This window comes from Colletotrichum abscissum (genome assembly GCF_030869225.1).
Source record: "Colletotrichum abscissum strain IMI 504890 chromosome Unknown Scaffold_59.1, whole genome shotgun sequence".
Lineage (NCBI taxonomy): Eukaryota > Fungi > Ascomycota > Sordariomycetes > Glomerellales > Glomerellaceae > Colletotrichum > Colletotrichum abscissum.
This window is the reverse complement of record NW_026850502.1, coordinates 223,991-239,687: the sequence shown is the minus strand read 5'-3', so window position 1 is coordinate 239,687 and position 15,697 is coordinate 223,991. Positions and strand designations below refer to the sequence as shown.

The following is a 15,697-nucleotide window of genomic DNA, read 5'->3' as shown; positions in this document are numbered from 1 at the left end:
AGCCCCAAGTCTGGTGTTTGCCCTCTCACTTTCGATCGCCATTCCATCAATCATATATCCGCACATATCATTCCGCATGAAGTTTTACCACTGAGGATACAAACCTAGGTTAACAGCTACCGACTGGACCTTGGGGTCAGTTGCTCAGCTGTCTCTGAAGTATCCAAAACTGGTATCAATGTAATATTAAAGAACGTCCGACGATCCACGTGGGCGAATAAACGAGAGATAGTGTTTCGGAGTCGACGCATGGGAGAAGAATACGCGTCACGCCGCCGAGTCGAGAAAGAAGTCGAGTTTACCTGGCGTAAGGACGGTTCATCAGAGCGATCTCCCTGGCGATTTCGCCCCATTCAAGTTCCCGCTTCACCCTAGATGAGCCCTTTTTCTTCGACTGGTTGAGCTCTTCCCATTTGAGAAGCTCGTACGCGAAACGGAGGTGGGGTTGAATAATGACATTGAGCCTGCGGGCTCGGACGAAGCAATATGCTCGGGGAAATGACAGACTTAACGATCGCATTACTTCGGCGATGCAGATGGTTGCACTGCGCGATACTCCAACGCGGCAATGTACCAACGTGGCTGTTCCGTTGCGCCGGCCACGCTCTGAAGTAAAACAAGTAAGCACTGTTCCGACTTTCAAAAGGTCGAGGGTTGCCGACTTACCAATAAAATCGAGGCATCTCTCGAATTCATCCGTCAAAGGATCAATTCCGTTATCCTGCACTCCTTGTACAATGCAGACGTTTTCTGGACCCCACTGCTCCAGCTCGCCTTCCCTCCACATCGAAGTCTCGCCAACACTCAAAATTTGAGTTATCCCCATCGCCCTCAAGAGGTCGGGGTTGTTCGCGTGACATAGGTTACCGAGGTACATATACTCAAGAACTCTGCTAGGCAATGATCCATCTAGACCGGGAAGCCATGCTGGCTCCTTGATCAGCGATGTGATTTCGCCGAGGCCCTTACCTGAGTGAACGGGCGACTCATGTAGCAACCGGGCCTCGATACAGGTAAGAAGAGCAACGTCAGTAGGATAGGCAAAGAAATTCCGCTTCTTGATGGTATGCAAGTCCAGCCAAGCATCAGGAATGCCCCTGCCAGTGCTGTAGCTGAAGTATGCGATTCCGAGCATGGTAGATTCGGTGTATCCATCGGCACAGTGGATGAGAATTTTTCTCTCTCTCCTATTAACAGGCGACAATGCCTGACCGTTCATATCGGTGTCGCCATCCCTATCGATATCGGTGCTGTTTGTAGCTGGGAGCGTGCCATGGGCTAAGTGATAAATCCACTTGCAGGTTTCCAAAATGCCATCGGCTTCGGCTTGTGACCATGTAGGTGGTAAGATGCTTCCAGAGGAGGGGAAGTCAATGTAGGGCCTCTGAGCAGGCTCAACGCGAGACTCAGCCAAGGCCCGCAGTGCTGAAGGGTTAAGCCGACCGACATCACTACATTCGATCAAAACATCGAACTGTTGGTCCTCCCCTGAGGAAGGTTCTGGTGTTGGACCGAGCCAAACATTGTGGGATATTTCCGATGCTCTGGTCATGTCATACATCTCCTTCCGCTCTTGGTGGAAAAAGTCGAGGACATTGCCAGTCAAATGGCCCTGAGCGTCGACAGCAACAATCTCCTTGTGGTTGTTCTCAAAGTTGTTGAATGGCGAACAACACATGAACGTATTGTAGTCCGGAACAGAGTGACCCTGAGCTTCGTGCCTCTGCCGCCATCGAAGCTGTGCCGTTGCAATATCGAGGCTCACTTTGCGAACAGCCGTCTCATCCTGACCATAAACAACAATGTCCGAAACCATGGCAGCTTTTGCAGCCTGAATCTGGAAGTTCCTCACACAAAAGCCATCGCGAGGGTCGACATCGAGAAATTCGGGGGCGGCGGCGGCCAGGTTGATGAGCTCCTGTGGGGCTATAGCACCTTTGAGGCGGGCGACGCTCAGATCACCGTCCGCTTTGACGAGCGTGACCCCTCGAACACATGTAGGTGTTTTGCGGAGTGAACGGTGGCGGGCGATGAAAAAAGCCTGCTGGATGTGATTGTGAGGATGGAGACCATGAAACCATGGGAAGACTTGGTTTGGGTCCGGCAAGGGCTGACGAGAGATATAGTCGACAGCGGCAGCCACATCGGCGGGGCCTACGGTATATACGGTGGCCGGGCCCGACTCGAATTTGGAGAACTTGTCGGGGGGGGACAACAACGAAGTCTGCTGAATCAAATCGTCGTCGCGAGGAGGTGATGGAGGAGGAGTATTTGGCTCCTCGGCGGGAACAGGACCTGGAGGACAAACTGGAAGATGCTTGTTTGGTACGGGCACTTGAGCAGTGCCAATGGACTCGAGCGATATGGTTGGGACGGATCCCACCGTCGACGTTGGGCGGTGCGGGGCAATGGGTCTCGGAAGGGCAATCGTCGCCATGCTGAAATATGTATACTGTTCTTTCTGTTTTCTGTTCCTGTCTCCTTCACTTTCTTGCCTTGAACCGGCAGCTATTCGCAATTGAAGCTGTGCACCGGCTGTCTGCGAACAGTCGAGGCTGGGTTGGAAAGACGGCGGAGTTGTATTCAAGGCCTAAACCCACGCGTACAACGGGGCGCGACTCTTGTGCCAAGTTGGTAATGCCTGCAATCCAACCAAACTATGTTAGACGTCGATTTGGTAACAGACACAACGGATGAATGATAGAGGAGGCCTTCGAATGCTCATGAGATGAGCAGGAGAGAGAAAGATGCTCGAATCGTACGCCTGATTGATCCAAGTCCGAGATATGTTGGAAGGAAGAAGGAAGGGGGATGTTTGTTACCACGACAGGTTGGGGTACTAATTAGACGGGCGTGGGAGCACGGGGGCAGTACAAGGGGGACAGACAGGGTGGAGAGGGCAGAAAGAGAGTACCAGGAGAGGGCTCTCGGGGAGGGAGACAGGAGGGAGAGATGATATCTGGAGGCAGTGAACGGTAAGGTGAGGAAGGCACTCGAACTAACCGCAAATCGGCTGGGCCTTGGATCGACTGGCTGGGGTGATGGGCGATCCTTATCGTGCGTGGCCAAAAAGCAACCAAACAGCAGGGTAGCTCCAGTTCGGCTTAGGTAGAGTGTGGTAGTGTAGCGTGTGTAGGTACGTTCCGGTAGTAGCGAAATGCAGTAGCGCCAGTTCGTGATAAGCTGGGGCGGCAGTGCCTATCGTCTCTCCGCTGTTTGTGAATGATACAAACGGCTCTGTGAACATGAGTCGAGCGTAGGAACTGAGCGTCGGTTGCTCCAATATTGTAGGCCGACGTTGAAGCTGCCAGTACGAGTGAGGACATGGACGAACAATGCTTTCCGAATGAAAGGCGGAGGAAGGTTATTTTGATGATGGCAGGAAGGGGGCGGGCGGCATCATGTCAAGAAAAGGTGTCGGATGATTGGGGAAATAAGAGGAAAGGAGCGAACGCACAGGGGGAAGCGAGGAAACCGTGGGATACCTACTACGTAGACTGAAGTAATGAAGGTTTTAGTTGTGTGCTAAGCTCCTTGAAAGGAGTCGTGACACGCCAGGTACAGTGCCGGCGTCACGATGGTGAGAAGCGACCTTCAAACACATCACCCTACCTCACCTTACCACCTTCTCCGTACTTTCAGATATCAGGTAATAAGTGTACCTACATTCTACTGGCATAGTCAGGTAAGGCAAGGTATCTTAGGCTTGTCCAACGTCGAGGAGATGGGCAGACAGCGCTCTCCAACATGCGAGACCAAGCAGACGTCCGCGCCCCGACTCCAAGCCACTTGACCTGGCATCCCATATTGTCCAATCAAGGAGCCCAAAGGATGTGGAGCTCTCATGGATAGAGGAGGGAGGAGGGGGGTTGGAGAGGGACATGGGGGGAAGGGGGATCAGTGCCAATGGTGGGCAGCGTTTATTTGGCTTGGAGCACGGCCGCAGAGGGCTTTAGCAGTGCAAGTTAGCGCTAATGGTCGCGATACCCAAGGTATACATAATACGGAGTATGGGAGGGTGCCTTCATTGCCTAGGTGTTCATGTCTTGTGACCGTCACGCAGGATTTCTCTTGATGCTACTGAGGTGCGTGGGCTGATTGCTCACTATCGTGTTGTTCAATATTTCTTTGACTGCTGGCTGTCATCAAAGAAGGAAGCTACCAAGCTGGCAATCATTGAGTCTTCCATTCGAGATACCCAGGCGTGCTGCTAGGGAAGGTCTAGCGAGGCGCGATATTGGACCCCGGGTTTGTTTTACCCCTCACCTCGGCTTCTAAGGAACGATATCCAACCAAACCGTGCTAAGGTAGCGTATCCGTACGGATAGACATGTCTTTTGTCGATCTGGTCTAGGCCTCCAAGTCGTCCAATTCTCAATTGATTGAGGCAAAGATTGATTCTGTCATCGCCTGTGTTGACAATTGGACCCATCGTCTGGTGCTCGGTCAAGGTATCGACGACAGTACGGAGTAGCATTGGTTTACACCAGCATCTTAGCAACTTGGGTAGGAAATGACGGCACTATACCAAGTGCCTACTTGTTTGTACAAAGAGAAATACTACTTAACTGTTCGAAGGGAGGCAGTGTGAGAGGTGGTAAAGTGGTGAACCAAACGTTCAAAGGGTCGAGACAGCAAGACCCAGCCCCGGGGCCCCTTGGCTAGACCCAGGAAATCGGGGGTGGGGACGAGCGGGGGTGTCACATTCCAAGTGGGGAAGAAGCAAGGCGCTACTGTACGGCTGCTGCATCCAGTGGCATCCATGTGGTCGTAGCGCCAGTCTCAGCCATTGAGGGTGGACGGATTGAGTGCCATCACCGCACCGCTGCACCGCACCCGCCATACATCAAACAGACACGGTGAGACTCAGAGCATGCCATCGAGAACCACGATGAGATGACTCGATTGCCTTTACCTCTCCCTTTTTCCTTTGCTCAGTTTCCCAGTCTCTCAGTTTTGATGCCTGCGTGCATTCACAGTTTGCCGCGATATAATCATCGTACCGCCTGATAGTACACACGAATAGAAGATGTAGTGAAATGGGTACCTATGTAGATAGTCATACACAGTGGTCCTTGAGGTATGGGAGATACTTCTAGTACTGGCTGACGTAAGGCAATGTACGATTAGATACCAGATAATGTGATTGAACGGTACCTTAGGTAGGTGGGCATGGAATTGGGAGTTGGGACTGTTGCGAGTGGTCACGGTTCTTGCGGGATTGCACATTAATGGTTGAAGGCACCGTAGGTAAGGTCGGTGCCCTATGTACTGTGTATGCCTATCGTTGATTTCGTTGGCTCAAAGTTGTTTGTATTTCGCGACATCCCTGCCTGTCTGCCCTTTTTGAAACATGTTGAGTGGCGACAAGAGACTCGGGTACCTAGGTATCTGCACCAGAGTTCCTCAAGACTAATGTCCTTGATCAGAGACGGAATGAGAGGGAGATCTCGCGCCCAAGGAAACTTGTACCGACGTCTTGAACTGCTTTACCAACTTATCTACTGAACACTTCATGTGCGACCTGGCACCACACACCAGTTCAGTCCAACTCAACGGCACGTTGCTACCTATGGTCGTCTCATTCCGTCTCCACTGGCCGGCTCATCCGCGGGGCCAGGGCCATACCTATTTCAGCCGGTTGCATTCGACCCTTTCGTGTGTCTCCAATTCTTCCTGGAAATCATCAAGTGCTAACTCTTCCCTGCTACCTACCTGTGAGTACGGAGAAACACCAAGCCACGCATACTTATCATGTGCAGATAGCCGTGGACGAATATTCCTTTGTGACAACTGGTAGAGGACACATACATGCCGGCATCTTTAATTCGGCTGAAGCTCAACGTCAGATGTAAGGGCCAGACTAGATGCGATGAAATGGATGAAACCGTGGCAGAACATCTCCCTGACTGCTGGTTCCCGGAACGGATGCATGTCTAAGGCAGTGGGCACTACCTGTACGTGGTAGTATACTAGATATTCCCGCCGGGCCCTAGGTTCAGCACGAGAGGGGCTCCACATCATACATTGGTGATTCTTAATCTTGGGTCGTTCTACTTAGCAAGCAGTACCAGGAACGCACCTGTCTATCCATGTGTCCTAGCCGAGTCCTTGTGCACAGTAGGTTCAGTCAACGCCAGCAGAGGACAATGTCGCCATAGCGGATTCCCTACCCTACGAGCTTCGGTGGACAGCGTCAGCAGCGAGATCGAAAGCCGTCAGCGCCAATAACAAAATCCCCAAGATCGATGCAGGGCAGCTACTTGGGTATTTTCCCACTTTTGTCACAGAAGCACTTATTTTGGAGCACCCGTCGCGGGGGTGGGCCTGAAGTCCCCACTATCTTAGGGACCTCACGTTAAGATGATATCTTAACATGGTTACTGGTACGGATACCTGAAGGCTTAGGTAGGTAGGTAGGTAGGTAGATCGATCCCTCCATGCCTCATGTGGCTGGTGCCACTAAAGCTCAATTGATGCTGACCTAAGGCAGGCCAGTCTTCCCTAGACGAGAAGCATCAACCATCTTACGTCATTGAGACGCATGAGAGCAAAACACTTGCGGAACGGAGCACATGCTTTCGGCCTTTCGCCTTACCGTTTACTGTCCTGTTCCTTAGGTAAGGCGAAAGGCAAGTCAATCTAAGGCAACACTGCGCACGCCCAGAGTATTACGCACCACTCCTGCTGGTTCCTGAGCTAACATCCACAAGTTGTCAAGGACCTAGATTAAAATCGACATCCTACAGATACTGAGGCGCGAAATCGAAGCGGCAACTCCCACCCAGCCCTGGAGCTTCATCAACAGCATCTCTACTTCCCTCCTCATGCTGTGGACTTCGAGCGGAAGCTGGGTCTAAGGTACGCATCAGCCCTCTTGAGTCCTTGGCCTCTGCGCTGGTAGCCTTGGTAAGCCTTCTACTGCATCGCGTCAGTGATTGCGGTACGCACTTGTCGATCCCGCTTGAAAGATAACTAACGCGTCTTCTTTACTACCTAAAGTCTGCCTCTACCAAACCACGCCTCTACTCCTTGGCGATCGCGAAATTCATAGAACCCTGCTCCAGCCATGCTCAAGTCCACGTCGCGCCGCAGGCTCACCGACAGCCACCCGTGATACTTCAACCAACCACGCCTTTGACCACGACGCTTGACCTTCCTCACTTGTCTCCGATCTGCGTGTGATCTCCCCGTTCACTGGCCTCTGCGACGCATTCAGAAACCTCACATCATCGAACTTGACGAACTTAGCATAGTAAGCCCGACCTCGAATGATAACAGCGGAACAAAATGGACTCTTCAGAACAAAACCATACGTACGGCCTCAAGTGCCGCCTTGCCCCGGTGTCCCAGCCATCAACTGGGGGCGTCGACGATGGCATCCCAGCGGTGGCTGCACAGTTTTTCTATTCTTCAATACTACCCATAGACGACCCTTTGTCTCCTGGGACAATCGCTGGCGTGTCCGACGCCCGAACTGCTCGTGGCCCGATTCGTCCATTCTCCCTCGGTGACAATAATGCCCTCGAAAAGGCATGGCTTAGCTTTTTGTCTAACGATGATATTCAAGCTCACGAGCAGCTAGTTCGAGACAGGAAACTGAGTCCCAATACTGAGAAAGCCAACGCGCATAAACTGGGCCTCTTAGCGCGACACTTAGCTATCAAGCACCTCCAGAAGCATGGTGGCATCATTCAAACATCGACCACGGCCGGCGAAGCTTCGGATCTTCTTCCAGACACCCCGATATCTACATGTTGCCCGGAGTTATTCATTGATGTCTCTACCGAGCTCCAGAATACCTTTTGTGCGCTGGCCAGGAAACATCACCCTTCGCTCGGCCAGGAGAGAGTCGTGCAAGAAGTCATGATGGAACTCAGGGGTCTCGTAGCATCGAGCGAGACGCGCCCCCAGTTCGGGAGTGTCTCTTCTTCCCGGCCACGAGCGGACTCGGCTCGTTCGCGGCAAATGGAGATTGTCAGCTCATTCAGCCCTCGGCAAGAAGCTGCGAGCGAATTGCAGAGAATGGGAAGAGAGGTTGGCAACACGGGGTTGGAGTCTGGGTCGAGGACTAGATCTGATTCCCGGACAAGCGAGCAAACATCTCGGCCCTCCACGCCGGGTTTGGGCACTTCGTTCCGGCAGCATGCTGCCGACGATGGTATCTCTGGCAAACCGTTTGTGCGTGCTGGGCTTCGGCAGCGACCCCAAGATTCGCTGGCGACGTCGTTCCCTCCTTCGGAACAGTCGAAATCGAATGATGTCGAAAATCAAGATCCAAGGCGTTCGTTCACTATGCCAGAGCCGCCCAGAACCAGATCGAACACTTCGCAAGCTAAAATTGTCAGCGATGAAAGTTACAGAAGAGAAGCTATTGACGTTGTTGTCGGCATCTCGCGGTTGCATATGGTGTCCATCCCGGCTCTACAAATGAAGCCCATTTACTGGTCCCCTGTGAACGACATTGCAATGGTCCTACGTGCCACCTGGTTCTACAGGTTCGTTGTTCTAATTGCTCAAATGTGTTCGAGGCTCTAACAGATAGATAGAGATACGATGCTACCAATACCCCCAGCTGTAGCGAATCAATTAGAGGCTGGCTACCGAGAGCTCAAGCCTCACACCGAGACGTGGAATGATGAGCTCCGTTGCGCCGTTGATGTAGGGCCTCTTGGCGAGGAAAAAGTCTCACATCGATTATGGCCAGAGAACGTAAGTCAACCTAGCGACGGAGACAAGGAGCCAGTTTCGGATACTCGTATCTCATCAGATCCGTTCTGTGCCGCAAGCTGCTTTCGTGGGGAGGCGGCAGCAGAGGGTGCCATCGATCCAAACCTGAAGACTGCCTCGGCTACGCAACAGCATCGAAGTTACGCAACTTATCATGTCATCTATAAAGATGCTTCCAAGGCCTTTCTCCTCAAACCTAGTCTCAAGCCATCTGCCTACTACGGCAGGAGACCTGTTGCGAAGATTATGAAGGGGATGACCGTCGGCATTCCAGTTGTACGTGGCTTTGATCGTGCGGTGTGGGAGCGTACACATGACAAAAACCGGCCTCGAGAAGCCACCAAGCAGCCAGCTTCTTCCGCCAGCAACACGATCGAGGCAGTCGGACAATACGTCTGCGCGGCCTGCAAGGCTGAAAAAGAGCGCGGCCAAGTTACCGACCTTGTGTTGGTGGTTCACGGAATCGGCCAAAAGTTTGCGGAACGAGTCGAAAGCTTCCACTTCACCCACGCTATCAACGCTTTTCGGCGTGATGTTAACACGGAGTTGGCGAACCCAATTGTCAAGGGGGTGTTAAGAGATGGCCAGAATGGTATCATGGTACTTCCCATCAACTGGCGGCATACACTCTCGTTCGAGGAAGGCGGGCCAATGACAGAGGAAGACAAAGCACAACACGTGCCAGACGGGTTCAGTCTTAAAGATATCGAGCCTGGCAGTATTCCCGCAGTTAGGAGCATGATATCGGATGTCATGTTCGACATACCCTTCTATTTATCTCACCACAAGGGCAAGATGATCAACGCGCTGGTGACAGAGGCCAATCGTGTGTATCGCCTCTGGTGCCGCAACAACCCCGGATTCGCAGATAGAGGGCGCACTCACCTCATCGGTCATTCTCTGGGTAGCGCCATGGCTATTGAAATTCTTTCTCGACAACCCGCACGTATTCCGCAATTAGACCTCTCGACAAGAATGCCGAAGCCCGACTTCTTTGAGTTCGACACGAAGAACTTATTCTTGGTTGGAAGCCCCGCTGGTTTCTTCCTGCTCTTGGAACGAGGCATGCTTCAACCTCGGCGCGGTAGGGTGAAGCCTGGAGCTGATCCCGCCGACGTTAATGCGCCAGAAGTAACGGGCGAGGCCGGGCGATACGGTTGCATCGCCGTAGATAACATCTATAATGTACTGGCCAAGGAGGATCCCATCGCTTACCTCCTGAATGGTACCATCGATCCGGTGTATGCAACCAGCCTGAGAACAGCACATGTCCCGTCAAGCGCCACCTCCCTTTTCAGATACGTTGGCAATGCAGTGAAAAGTCTTGTGCCCGGCGCAGCACCTACGCCAGCCACCATGGCCCCTCCTCCGGCCCCAAAGCCAAACTTTGCGCGCTTGCCTTCGCAGCTCGAGCTTGAGGTTCACGACTTCACGCGAGAGGAGATTGCTGAGCGAAAGGCTTATCTCCTTAATGACAATGGCCAGATCGACTACTACCTCAGGTTCGGCGGCGGGCCACTGGAGATCCAGTACCTCAACATGCTGAGCGCGCATACTTGCTACTGGACGAGTCAGGACTTCATTCGCATGTTGTGTATGGAAGTGGGCAGGAAACCTGGCAGAGAGAACACGATACCTGCCATGAGAGCTCAGAAGGCGGCTAAGAGGCCGCTTGGGTGATAGACAGCTCAGACCGTCCTTCTCAGATAGCTTTACGTACATAGGTCACGGTTTTAAATTACGCTTGGTGTGATAGAGAGGCATGGAGTTTCCTGAAATGTTAAGACAATGTAAAGAATCCTTACGTTCTTATATACAGGTGTCATTTTGTTTGAGTTTTTACCCCGTTCTCAGATTTCTGTATCCTCGTCCGCACCGTCTCAGCGAAAGTGACGAATCTCTACCACCTCGAGCCTTGCACCTTAGTTGCTGGGTCGACGATCCTCTGGCATAATATAATGCCCTCAAAACCCGTCGTCAATCTCCATCAAGTCATGGTCGAGGTCATCATCCAAGCCATACTCGTCACCTCCGTCGGCGCCGTAGCCGTCCCTACCAGCACCAACCTCTTCGAGCTCCTGAATTCGCTCCAAGTCCATTTTCTCCTTGTGCCTCATTAAGTCCTCGTAATTCCAGGTGCTCACACCCTCCTGATCTTTTGCTCGGAACGGCTGGGCCATTTGTTTGAGGAAACGCCGGGCGCTGCTGACGGCCATGTCCGTGCTGACGTTTGTGTCGGCATCGAGCAGGCCCTGATTGATCCATTTGGGCAGCTGTGTCCGCTTCTTCTGGAATCTGCGGTCCGCGAGGACCATGATGCCGTAATCGTCCTTACCTCTCAAGACTCGACCGAGACACTGCGCGGCGTGGCGCATAGCGTCGAAGGACAGGAAGTCGTTCTCGCGGATGCGATACGTTTCTCGCAGGAACTCGAGACGGGCCTTGAGGATGCGGGACTCGGTGTACTGGAACGGCACGCCTATGCACAACACGGTCCGACCGTATTGGTGATCGAAATCGATGCCCTCCGAGACCTTGCCACGGGCGACACAGAGTAGTACGGCGCCGCGGCCATTGCAGCAGGCTGTCCTGTACGTCTCTAGCGCGAGCGACGTCTCTTGTGCATCTGGTGTCTCAACCAGAATCAGCTTGTACTTCCAGACTTCTTCGAGAATATTCATGCCCTGCCACATGCTGATGATGGACTCCATGTACAAGTAGGAGGGGAAGAAAACGACCATGCCGTCTGGCGTGATTTTGGCAAACTCGGTTAGGAGAGTGCCGTAATTACGGACGACACTCGGCTCGTTCCGGACCTGAAAACTGGTCGAGATGGAAGATTGGTCGCTTCCACGAGTCACGATCATTGGCAGGAACGATCTTCTGGCCAAGGTCATGCTGTAGGACTCCTGCACAACGGTTGAGAACCCCAGCATCTTTGGATACATTTCAAGTGGAGAAATTGTTCCTGACGTGATGATGACGGAGCTGAATCTGTCAAAGACGGGCTTGATTGCGATGGCGGCGTCGAGACATGTGAAGTGCAGGACAGGGTTGGGTACCTCTGCCGTTTCTGACTCGAAAGGCTCGAGAATGAGCAGGAAACCCTTCTCATACGTCGCCACAAGCGTTGCGAATGTAGCAACTTCCTGCAGGGGTTGATAGTCCTCAATATTGGTAAGCTCAAGGGTCCGAACAAGTGACGTCAATCTCTCGGCGCAGAATCTAAGTGGCTTCTTTTCGATGAATGTGTATTCCTTGAGATGGGCGAGGAAAGACGGGGGTGTTTCCGATATCGTATGCCTGACCTTCATCCTAGTCTGGCGAAAGAAAGTTCAGCAACTGCATGCTTGACACAGTCCTTGTGTGTAGCTAACATACCTTGAGATACTCGATAAATCTCTTTAGGAAGGACACAAAGTGTTCCGCTCTCCTGATGTTACCCGGAACCGCTTCCTTGAGCAGATCATCGGGAAGTGCTATGAATACATCAGTCCACATTCAGCCAGCGGGTGAGCTAGCGGGTGGTATTGCCTACCTGGATTCGCCATGAACGCATCTTCTTGCCGTGCTTCATCTGCGCCACGAAGTCCTTCGACCAGTTTCTGGTATTCGTTTTGTAATTGCTCTTGGTCGGTATCCCTCATTTCCGTAATCTTCCGTTCCAAGTTCTGCGCGCCCCTTGTGGCTTTCCGTAGAGAGTCTTCTGTGATGTCTGTGCTGAGAGATTCAATGCAGACGTTGTCGATATTGTGAGCCTCGTCAAAAACCACGATGCAGTCTTTTGAGAGCTCCCTTGATACCCTCTCGGCGATTTTGGGATCAAGTAGATAGTGGTACGAGTAGATGATAACGTTGCAAAATTGCATCTATTCGAAGTCAGTGGCACTGTACCAAACAAAGCCTTGTCTCCAGCGATTGGCTCTTTTACCATGCGTCTTGCGGTGAAGTACGGACATTGCTTGTGTTGCTCGCCGTACTTCAAGAGGCCCTCAAACGTCCAAACTCCGTTTGGAATCAGGTTGTGCGGCTCAAGCAGGTCCAAGTTCTGCCACAAGTCAGCAACATGTTAGATCCAAGGGAGATAAAAGGACTGTAGCCGAGACGTACATCATGGTAGACACAAACGTCGACGTTCTCGCCGCGGTCTTTTTTCTCCTTGACAAAGCCTGCTGTCAAGCTTCGACAGCGTGCGTCGACGACGGAACCACTCTTCTCCTGTTTTACAGAGGGGTGAAGGCATAGGTTCTTTCGGCTTGTCAAGCCTAGGCCACGGAACTCTTCCTCCTCCCCAAGCTCTTGTGCTCGATACTTCATGAGAGCCTTGAGCTCAGCCAGAGCCTTTTCGATCTCAGACATTGTACCTGTAAACCTTTAGTTGCGGATCAGACGCGTATAAATGCAGACGATATGATCCTTACGAGAGCAATAGATTAGCTTTCGGTGCTCGGGGTTGTGTTGCTGGTAAGCGACGATGAGCGAGAGCAGCGAAACCGTCTTTCCTGTCCCTGAAGGCATCTCCAGTACGCAGTGCCCCCCTGCGTCTAGGGTCTCTGTGAGTTGGGGTAGCACGTCAGCGACATCGTTCGTCGTTCAATCCCGTTCGGACTATTGCTCACTTTTGAGATCACACATGTATCTGGAGCCAACATCAGCATTTGGTCAGCGTTATACTTGGCCTGAGAGCAGCTCGCACGGGGCCTAACTCACGCATATTGCTCAGGGTAGATCGAAGGATATGGGAAAAGGACCGGCAATTCGCTATGGGCTCCATGTTAGTTGCGACGCGGGATTCTTTTGCAATCGCGAGCTGTAACTGACTCGATGAAGAACTTCATCTTGAGACGGCAAGAGTGCCGCAGCTAGCGACACAGTCAAGTTGATCGTTCAACGTGAGTGCAAAGAGAGGCAGGAGCGATTCTGAATAATGAGAGAAGGTCGTGATGGTCAAGGATGCGTGTTGACGGATTGAGACTGATTAATGGGGAGGTGGAGTGGATTGAGGAGGAAATGGACCAGGTGGACGAGTAAAGCGGGAGCGCGGTCACGGGCGCCAGATTCCGAAGCAGATCTCATCAGACTAGTGCAATCTTGTGCTACAGAAGCGGCTCTATGGCTAGAGTTGTTCCAGAGGTAGTGGAGATCGAGATCGAGGTTGGGGCCGAGGTCGAGGTTGAGAAGGAGTTTGTGGTTACAGTCGAGACTAAGTCGTCAAGTGCGAAGCTCAATGGCCATCTTCTGCCGTGCCGAAAAGTTGTCTCGATGAGTGACGTGAGGCGGGCCCAGCGAACCTGAGGGATCGATCCCGACAGGCTACAGCTTCCCAGTCTTTGATGCCAAACAGTCGCGGCCTCACGTGATGAAGGAGCTTATGTCATCCAACGCTGGTCATCATCTTGTTCCGGGTTGGCTGGTGCTTGGCTGAGGTGCTTGTCACTGCAGGTTCAGCGCCTGCGCCATAAGGTAGTCCGCTGAAGAGTCGCGTCAGCACCTTTCTGCCACTTTTTGTCTTTGTCAATCATCATTTGATCCCTGTTTTGTTTGGTCCGTATCAGGATTCCAACCGATTCGTGTACTCGCGCTCTTTCGCGCAGAGACGTCAAACGCGATGCTGGTTATTCGTACTACTCACAGCACCGGCCACTCCTTTCGTGATTTAGCAAGAGGTGACTTCTCGGTAGTGGTTTCATCACGCCCACCTAGCGTTCGGATACTCAAGGTAGATTGTCTTTGACGGGATGGCTGACGGATCCGTCGGGAAGGCGGGGAATTGTTCTTGGCTACCCGCCCGGCACAGCATAAGGCTGAGGGGAATCGAACACACCCTGCGTATCTGCGCGGCACATTCTCACTGTGAAGGACGAGGTGGGATGCCACGACGATGGGGGCTCAGGGCATGTCAGACAACTTTCTGGGTGATGCAAAGCTTACCACCCATATGTACATTCGGTGTATTATGCAGCCAGAGGCACACGGAACCTACAGCTTGGTGTGAACCAATACTGAGACGGCAGGAGGTTGTTATGACCACCTCAGTGTCACGAAGCTGCCCAGCTGCTATGAAAGTATTACATGTGTTTTTTAATTCTGCCTCTGCTGGCTGCTCGGGCAGTTCTCATATCGTTTGCGCGTTATTAATACACAGTATCAAGGTATACTCTCGCTGTGTCGACAGACTATGAAAGTATTATATTCGCTGGATATATTTTCAGTGGTCTCCCATATAGTTAGTGTCCAGTCTCGCAAGTTCAGGTTCTGCGGCATGGCTATGTGCCTGAGCGAGACTTCCTTTTTCGGCATGCGGAAGAACTTACTAGCACAGGAGGAGCGCCTGCCTTTAACACGCTCATTCATGGAAAGGGCTTCAACATAAGAAGACAGAGGAATACAGCTCATGGACGTTTCTCAAGACGTCAGGACATACCGAACATGGTCTCAGCCCGAACTGTTCCTTGGATGCTCAACGGCACCGGTGTCTTTGCCACAAAACCCGATAAAACATGACCTTGCTTTCATGGTAAATTCGTCGTCAGGGCTGCGTATTCACCTTGGCCTCCACGTGGCTTCGCATCTCATCAAGTCTTGCTTTTTGCTGTGAGCCGAGTTGAGATTACATCCACTATTACACCTATTACACCGTGCCCTACACGAGGAAGCGCGGCTCGAGCTCCCATGGACTGCAAGGCAGAGCTTGGTGATGCACTCAATTGGGGGAAAATCTAGCGCATTTATCGGCCACTCGCCTAGGCCAGCCAATGACTTGGCAGCGCATGGCTTGGCTCGCTGGTGTCTTCGCGGTATGCATCCGCTCGCTGACAACCTGAGGGCGGCCGTTGTAGGTACATGTAGGTGGTCACGATGATCTCTTCGCAGTGAAGCGAGATTTCCATGCCATTGGACGCAATCTCTTGACCGAGTCACAGTCAGCACTTAATCAGACGGCACTCCGGATCCTTTGGCAGCACGG

General features: G+C 52.3%; 4 protein-coding genes across 4 annotated transcripts; 2 read left to right on the top strand and 2 right to left on the bottom strand.

Annotated features, from left to right (window-relative positions):
- Positions 1-298: 298 nt before the first annotated feature.
- CABS01_14911 (dual specificity phosphatase) lies at positions 299-2,437 on the bottom strand (the record flags this gene model as incomplete). Its single annotated transcript, XM_060548249.1, has 2 exons — positions 299-606; positions 667-2,437. 2 exons carry the CDS (start codon positions 2,435-2,437, stop codon positions 299-301), a joined length of 2,079 nt encoding a protein of 692 aa, XP_060392871.1.
- A 4,107-nt stretch (positions 2,438-6,544) lies between these two features.
- Positions 6,545-7,185, top strand: CABS01_14910 (uncharacterized protein; the record flags this gene model as incomplete). Its single annotated transcript, XM_060548248.1, has 3 exons — positions 6,545-6,620; positions 6,750-6,861; positions 7,068-7,185. The coding sequence occupies 3 exons, from the start codon at positions 6,545-6,547 to the stop codon at positions 7,183-7,185; spliced, it is 306 nt and encodes a 101-aa protein (XP_060392870.1).
- A 105-nt stretch (positions 7,186-7,290) lies between these two features.
- CABS01_14909 (DDHD domain-containing protein) lies at positions 7,291-10,410 on the top strand (the record flags this gene model as incomplete). Its single annotated transcript, XM_060548247.1, has 2 exons — positions 7,291-8,498; positions 8,550-10,410. The coding sequence occupies 2 exons, from the start codon at positions 7,291-7,293 to the stop codon at positions 10,408-10,410; spliced, it is 3,069 nt and encodes a 1,022-aa protein (XP_060392869.1).
- Positions 10,411-10,694: 284 nt separating this feature from the next.
- CABS01_14908 (DNA repair helicase) lies at positions 10,695-13,568 on the bottom strand (the record flags this gene model as incomplete). The annotated part of the gene is made up of 9 exons (XM_060548246.1): positions 10,695-12,050; positions 12,112-12,209; positions 12,269-12,599; positions 12,662-12,778; positions 12,841-13,094; positions 13,152-13,283; positions 13,350-13,369; positions 13,441-13,491; positions 13,552-13,568. 9 exons carry the CDS (start codon positions 13,566-13,568, stop codon positions 10,695-10,697), a joined length of 2,376 nt encoding a protein of 791 aa, XP_060392868.1.
- Positions 13,569-15,697: the final 2,129 nt, after the last annotated feature.